The following is a 7,976-nucleotide window of genomic DNA, read 5'->3' as shown; positions in this document are numbered from 1 at the left end:
AGGTATGTAGCACAGCATTGCATATTTCAAAGAGTCACAGGGGCAAAGGAGTGATTTCAAGTTTTTATTATTATTATTATTATTATTATTATTATTATTATTATTAGGAAATTAAGCATAGTGGTGGTTCTGGCAGGGGAACTCCCTTTAACCTTTAAACAAACCACGTAAACATTAAGCTTCCAATACAAGATCAAATAATCAATTGAATAGCTGATGTCTTATTTGTCCTTCAATAAACAACGTCAGAGTTCGCCTTTTCTTCCCCAGCCTCCACCTGCTTTCTGGCTTTGTCTAACACGGAGGGCAGCTATCCTGCCCACCTGCCCACGGCTTCCTTACAGCCAGCCTCTCCACTTATCTGCAAGCTCATTTATGGGCAGGGGTACCTCGAAAGGCAAGGCCAAACAATGTAGTGTAAAATATGTAGAATGTTGTAGTGTTGTCTCTAGTCTATGTTTTAATAAATAATCTATGTGGGATGTGGGATTGGCATTAGAAGGGCGCACAGCACAGATGCCTTCCCCCGGATTCTCTTTCCCTGTGAGACTGGTCTGTTCCCTTTGATACTGACGCTAGACTGCCTAGGCTGGGAAGACAGAACCCTTCCACTAAATGCTTCAGTGTTTCAATTGCATCCGCAGCTATTAAACACTCACTGGCACTGAGTTGCTGTTTCAATGAGACCTATTGAAGACACTGTGCACCCCTGCGCACACAGCGGACCCACCTTATAAACAGCCCTGCTCCATTAGCAGAACATGCACAACTAATGGCTGCTGGTGCAGTGCTTTCATTGACCTCGTTGGCAAGTGGCTTTTTACACTTTTATACCAGAATTTAAAGTAAATTATGTCATTTTTCAGTCATCTGTGCCACATTATTCAAGAGATGATACGTTAAAATTCTGCCTTTTATGGCTAGAGAAGCCAAATTAATTTTACATGGAGCTGATATTTTCTAAAAGGGCAATGATAAGTTTCCTATATGTGAAAAGATAAATGTAATAATAATAAAGAAAAATCACATGGGGCTCCCTGCTATTAATAAATGACTGTATTTGAAAATGGCACTGTCACCAACATTGTGTGCAGAGCAGCGATTGTGCTTTCCTGCAGTGCTGGAGATTACAGACACTGGGACCGCATCAGCATTAATAGTGACAGACAGCCCTGCTTTCTTAAGAGCAGCTATTCCTGCTTCTCCTCTCGTCCACAGGGACCAGTTAACGTCTCACCTTCATCCTAACTGACTCTCAGCAGCTCTGGTCGGCCCCTTTAGGTGGTTCCAGCCAATTAAAGGCTCATGGAAGAGTGTTCTGGGTTAGGATGACACCCATTGTCTGCCAGAATAATTAGAGCTAATTAGCGCTCAGCAGGTTCATCTTTTTTTAATTAGTCGTACAAGGCAGGCAGCAGGAACTTTTAAGCAGCCCTGAATTATTCTGTTTGTTTTGATGCTTCTCATTTGAATTTGCAAAACCTTTCCAGATGTTTAGTGCCTCTGCAAGGGGCATGGTTTGGTCAGGGGACAGAGAAACAAGGTCCTTTGCAGTGAATGTGCTGTCCGTGTGTGAGGGGACAGAGAGACGAGGTCCTTTGCAGTGAATGTGCTGTCAGTGTGTGAGGGGACAGAGAGACGAGGTCCTTTGCAGTGAATGTGCTGTCAGTGTGTGAGGGGACAGAGAGACGAGGTCCTTTGCAGTGAATGTGCTGTCAGTGTGTGAGGGGACAGAGAGACGAGGTCCTTTGCAGTGAATGTGCTGTCAGTGTGTGAGGGGACAGAGAAACAAGGTCCTTTGCAGTGAATGTGCTGTCAGTGTGTGAGGGGACAGAGAGACGAGGTCCTTTGCAGTGAATGTGCTGTCAGTGTGTGAGGGGACAGAGAGACGAGGTCCTTTGCAGTGAATGTGCTGTCAGGGGACAGAGAGACGAGGTCCTTTGCAGTGAATGTGCTGTCAAGCTTTAATACGAGTTTGTTTAGTCACAGAGTGTACAGGTAACAAGCTCAGGTGTGTCTAGTAAAATCAGGAATGGATCAAAGTGCTATGTAGTCAGGAATGGATCAAAGTGCTATGTAGTGGGAGTCTTCTCTCCATTCCTGCATCCTGCCTCCTGCAGTGTGTGTGACACCACGGGTCAGGCATCCTCAGGCCGTATGCAGTGCTTAATAGCCCAGTTTCTTTAAGATAAAGCTTGTATTGATGGAGAGGTACAGCACAGTAAATACTGCCAGTGTTGTTAATGTTAAAAGTGCCTAGTCATATCTGACTAATCAGATTGTGTAAATCACGGGCAGCATATTTGTGTACTGTGGATGTGTCTGGAATGTAATCTTTTGTAATCAGCAATTGTTCTTGTAGTCTTTCTACCAGCCAGTTTAGAACCCATATACTCCTTCTACAGTGTTGGGGTTTATTTGTTTATTAGTTTATTTATTTATTTAGGTCAACAGCGATTACAGCTAACCCTTTGAAAGGAGCAGGAGAAAAACTGTAAAAAAGTTACAAAAAGTTTAATTTAGATTAAAATCAAATCAATTGTGTACATTGTCATCCCTTTCCAATCTGCTGTGTACCTTCCTGTCAGCTTACTCTGGGGCAGACCTGATGGAAGCTGGAATTCCATCTCCAAAGTGATTTACCCACAGATCTGTGCGTGCTCGTCCTCAAGGTAGCGGTGTGTAAGAGGAACAGGGTCATGACTGTGTGTTGCATTCTTTCTCTTTCCCCAGTCTCAACGAGCACGCCCACCTGCTAGCCCGAGTCTTTAAGAAAACGCCTTCTAACCTAGCCCACTCCAGCTCAGTACAGCAAACCGTGTCTCGTAAGTATATCGAGCCCCGGATCCCGGAGTGCTTTTCTGATGAGGGAGGCAGTACCTGCTGCCAGGTGAAGCCTACAGAACTTTCTTAACAGCATGAAGCACGAGCATCCCCCGAATCAGCCTGCTACCCTGACGTATCTGATCAGTAACCCCACGAGCATCCCCCGAATCAGCCTGCTACCCTGACGTATCTGATCAGTAACCCCACGAGCATCCCCCGAATCAGCCTGCTACCCTAACGTATCTGATCAGTACCCCCGAATCAGCCTGCTACCCTGACGTATCTGATCAGTAACCCCACGAGCATCCCCCGAATCAGCCTGCTACACTAACGTATCTGATCAGTAACCCCACGAGCATCCCCCGAATCAGCCTGCTACACTAACGTATCTGATCAGTAACCCCACGAGCATCCCCCGAATCAGCCTGCTACACTGACGTATCTGATCAGTAACCCCACGAGCATCCCCCGAATCAGCCTGCTACCCTGACGTATCTGATCAGTAACCCCACGAGCATCCCCCGAATCAGCCTGCTACACTAACGTATCTGATCAGTAACCCCACGAGCATCCCCCGAATCAGCCTGCTACACTAACGTATCTGATCAGTAACCCCACGAGCATCCCCCGAATCAGCCTGCTACACTGACGTATCTGATCAGTAACCCCACGAGCATCCCCCGAATCAGCCTGCTACCCTGACGTATCTGATCAGTAACCCCACGAGCATCCCCCGAATCAGCCTGCTACCCTGACGTATCTGATCAGTAACCCCACGAGCATCCCCCGAATCAGCCTGCTACCCTGACGTATCTGATCAGTAACCCCACGAGCATCCCCCGAATCAGCCTGCTACACGTATCTGATCAGTAACCCCACGAGCATCTCAGCCTGCTACACTCGTATCTGTAAACCCCACGAGCATCCCCCGAATCAGCCTGCTACACTGACGTATCTGATCAGTAACCCCACGAGCATCCCCCGAATCAGCCTGCTACACTGACGTATCTGATCAGTAACCCCACGAGCATCCCCCGAATCAGCCTGCTACACTAACGTATCTGATCAGTAACCCCACGAGCATCCCCCGAATCAGCCTGCTACCCTGACGTATCTGATCAGTAACCCCACGAGCATCCCCCGAATCAGCCTGCTACCCTGACGTATCTGATCAGTAACCCCACGAGCATCCCCCGAATCAGCCTGCTACACTGTATCTGATCAGTAACCCCACGAGCATCCCCCGAATCAGCCTGCTACCCTGACGTATCTGATCAGTAACCCCACGAGCATCCCCCGAATCAGCCTGCTACACTGACGTATCTGATCAGTAACCCCACGAGCATCCCCCGAATCAGCCTGCTACCCTGACGTATCTGATCAGTAACCCCACGAGCATCCCCCGAATCAGCCTGCTACCCTGACGTATCTGATCAGTAACCCCACGAGCATCCCCCGAATCAGCCTGCTACACGTATCTGATCAGTAACCCCACGAGCATCCCCCGAATCAGCCTGCTACCCTGACGTATCTGATCAGTAACCCCACGAGCATCCCCCGAATCAGCCTGCTACCCTGACGTATCTGATCAGTAAGCCTGCGCGGTCCCCCGAATCAGCCTGAGATCCATTTCCCCCGAATCAGCCTGCTACACTGCAGCTTAACGGACGTGACCCAGGGGTTTCACGTAGCTCTCGGCGTCCGGATTCTGTTGGCGATATGTTTTAAATGACACACAGTGTTGTATTTGGTAGTGTTTCATTGGACAGTCCCATACAACAGGGCAGTACCACGAGTTATAAAACAGAGATGTTTCATTGGACAGTCCCATACAACAGGGCAGTACCACGAGTTATAAAACAGAGCTGCATGTTTCATTGGACAGTCCCATACAACAGGGCAGTACCACGAGTTATAAAACAGAGCTGCATGTTTCATTGGACAGTACAACAGGGCAGTACAAGTTATAAAACAGAGCTGCATGTATTGGACAGTCCCATACAACAGGGCAGTACCACGAGTTATAAAACAGAGCTGCATGTTTCATTGGACAGTCCCATACAACAGGGCAGTACCACGAGTTATAAAACAGAGCTGCATGTTTCATTGGACAGTCCCATACAACAGGGCAGTACCACGAGTTATAAAACAGAGCTGCATGTTTCATTGGACAGTCCCATACAACAGGGCAGTACTTATAAAACAGAGCTGCATGTTTCATTGGACAGTCCCATACAACAGGGCAGTACAACGAGTTATAAAACAGAGCTGCATGTTTCATTGGACAGTCCCATACAACAGGGCAGTACCACGAGTTATAAAACAGAGCTGCATGTTTCATTGCATCGTGTGTATTTTGTTTGTGTCCGTGTAAGAGGAAGTGGTTTCCCGAGAGGTAGAAGCCCTTCTGTACTACTGACTGAATTTCTTGGCAAATCTTTCTTTCAGTGCTGAAGCATGCCTGACATTTATGAACTCTTTACCTTTTGTTGTAGAAAAACACATATTACTAATATATTGAATGTTTCAATTCCCCCTATTCTTTGTGTAGGAATCCTAACAACGTGCCCCACTTGAAAAGAAAGAAATCTGTCCACAACTCCAATTGTGTTATTTATTTTGACTACATGCACTAACCCTTGAGAGGTTTACAGTGCACTTTGAGTAAAGCTATACACAGATGGGGCACCTCACCCCAGACCACCAGACAGTGTGTGTATCTGTTTGCATGGGGGGGGGGGTAATCCATGAAGTCCTACCCTCTGATTTCCCTCAACAAGTCAGCAACCCCACCCACCTTATAAACACACACTGACAACAACAACAACAAAAACTCTTGTCATTGCGTGCATTGAATGCATTCCATTCCTGTGGAGCTTGATTGACAGCTAGCTATAAAGGTGTAGTAAATCCAATACCACTGAGATTCATTCTTTAAAAAAATGTTTGTATTAAAAACAGTCAGATTTAGAATCTCGATTGTATTGACTGCAATAGAAACCTGACATAAAGAGCTTCCATTTTCTAGCTCAATCAGATTACCCCCTGTGCTGTTTAGAAAGTGAGCCGAACCTGCGGTCTCGCAGGCTGTGCCAGTGAGCTGATTCTCTCTTCTCTCTGCTCTCCCGGCTTCCAGACGGGTATGCATTCTCTCAAGAGGAGGACGGTGTGGTGTCTCAGTCCCAAGTTGTCCGATCATACGACACGACCAGACGGAGGACCGAAGTAGAATAACAGAAGGGCATCGCCTCTCCTTGCAGCCCAGGACCCCGCTGGCGAGTCTTGTCATTGCGGCTCGTCAGACTGCAAACCAAGGAGAAAGAAAGAAAGAAAAAAGAACGAAAGAAAGAAAAAATGCAAGCAAGCCACGCATCGTCAAACAGACTGGAAAGCTGGTTTCTGTGGCCTTAGCCAGCTTGTGGAATATTTATTAAAACTCCATCACTCAGACCTCAAAGGCTTTACTGTTGTGGCCGGATCGCTTACTGGTCCTGTTCTATTGTCGTCTGGTGATTTTGTTGGACCAGCGAGCCTTGCTTTTCTTTTACCTCATTTCTCTGATCGGATCTGTGTGCAGTGAAGTCTGAGGCATCACATCCAAAGAGAGTTCTGCCATAGATGAGTCATACTAATCAACCCCCAGCACCCCTCCAAAAATAAATGTAGTTTCTTCACAGTGAAGGGGGGTGGGGCTGTGTTACATACAGAGTTTTATTAAGAAGCCATCCTGTGCATGCATGTGAAACGCTTTGAAAGTTATCCCCTTTCTTCAAGACATTCTGGAGATTGCTGGTTTCCCATGTGTTTTGCCAGAGTCACTGGCCCGGTACAGTACAATGCATGTGAAATGATTTTAGCTTGGTATGTCAGTGCTCTAGAGCCCTGACATACCAAGGTCTCTGGGTGTCACTTTGCTGGCTATCTGATTTCTCTGGAGCTCTGATGAGCAGATTGGAGAGAATGGAGCCCACCCTTCTCAGGCTAAGCTTGCACAGCAGACACTGGTTGAACTGGGGTGATTTGCACTGTTTCCTCTGCTTCAGCCCGGTTCTTTGTCTGTTGTGGCTTGGTCACAAAGTGTGGGATTTCTCACAATTGCTGTGGAATATTGTTTGAGTTCAATAAAGTTGTTGAAAAGCCTGATTGTCTTAGTTTTCATACTTGGTCAAATCTTACTGCTGCAGTAGTGGGTACAGTCAGAATGTGGCGACAGTAAAAGTTCTGATCCAGGCTTCTTCTCAAACCTGCATTGCATGCCTTTATCTGTGTGCTTGTTGTTCGGGGCCAATTCTCTCCTGTCCTCCTTCACTAAGAAAGTGAACTGCAGTTTTGGCTAGGTCAGGAATGGTCTTTGTTCCAATCCTAAATTGTTTAATTGAACCAATTAAACCTCCACCCAGATCCTGAAGCTGTTCATGATCTCATTTTACCTGTTAAACCCAGAGTGGAATGGCCCTCCAGGACCGGGATTGAACGCCTCTGGGCTGGGCTAGATTAATCCCGACCGTTTGTTACGACTGGCCCAACTGAAGGGAACCCCTGGCAAGCTGTAACCCTCCAAGAACAGTAGCCTTGTGGAAACCCCTTTTAGAATTCGACCCATGAAAAGCTGTGACAGTAGTCTGTGAATGCTGAGTTTGGCAAGCACGTTGCTGAAGCTCCTCAAACAGATCTGCTCATTAAATCTTTTATTGCTGTGACTTCTGTGATTATAGGCTTGGCTGTTCCAAGCAGTCAGCCAAACACAGCAGACCCTGCAAGGAGTCATTGATAACAAACCTCTCGGTTTACATCAAATAGATTAGATCAAATAAAATCAACTCTTCTCTTTTTCCTTTATAAAGCAGCAGGTTGGCACTGGTGCTTCAGAAATCCACCTAGCACTGCCTCCTGAATCAAAGGCTTTTTTCTGAAGCGTTTCCAAAGTTTTAGTGTGAAATTTTCAGCTCAAGCTTGTAGAGAGTGGTTCTTAATTCTTCTTATTTTAATAATAAACCCAACATCCCTGAGATTACTTAACTCAGAAGAGCTTCAAACTTTTGTCGAGAGTGTGTGCTCTATTTGTTTATAAAGTAGTTATATAATATTGCACAGAAACACAATACATCTCCATTCATGGATCTATTTTATAATATTCCACAGAAATGCAA

At 46.3% G+C, this 7,976-nt stretch overlaps 1 protein-coding gene across 1 annotated transcript in view; it reads left to right on the top strand.

The window, feature by feature from the left end:
* Positions 1 to 6,966, top strand: part of LOC121302757 (phospholipid-transporting ATPase IB-like) — a 40,429-nt gene extending 33,463 nt beyond the window's left edge. Inside the window, exons 9-10 of the mRNA XM_041232925.1 lie at positions 2,734 to 2,825; positions 5,963 to 6,966. Coding sequence (XP_041088859.1) covers positions 2,734 to 2,825; positions 5,963 to 6,060 — 190 coding nt within the window. The 3' untranslated portion in view covers positions 6,061 to 6,966. The remainder of the gene's footprint in view (positions 1 to 2,733; positions 2,826 to 5,962) is intronic.
* The last annotated feature ends 1,010 nt before the right edge of the window (positions 6,967 to 7,976 follow it).

The sequence above is a fragment of the Polyodon spathula genome, chromosome 30 (genome assembly GCF_017654505.1).
Source record: "Polyodon spathula isolate WHYD16114869_AA chromosome 30, ASM1765450v1, whole genome shotgun sequence".
NCBI lineage: Eukaryota > Metazoa > Chordata > Actinopteri > Acipenseriformes > Polyodontidae > Polyodon > Polyodon spathula.
This window is presented reverse-complemented; position numbering and strand designations above follow the sequence as displayed.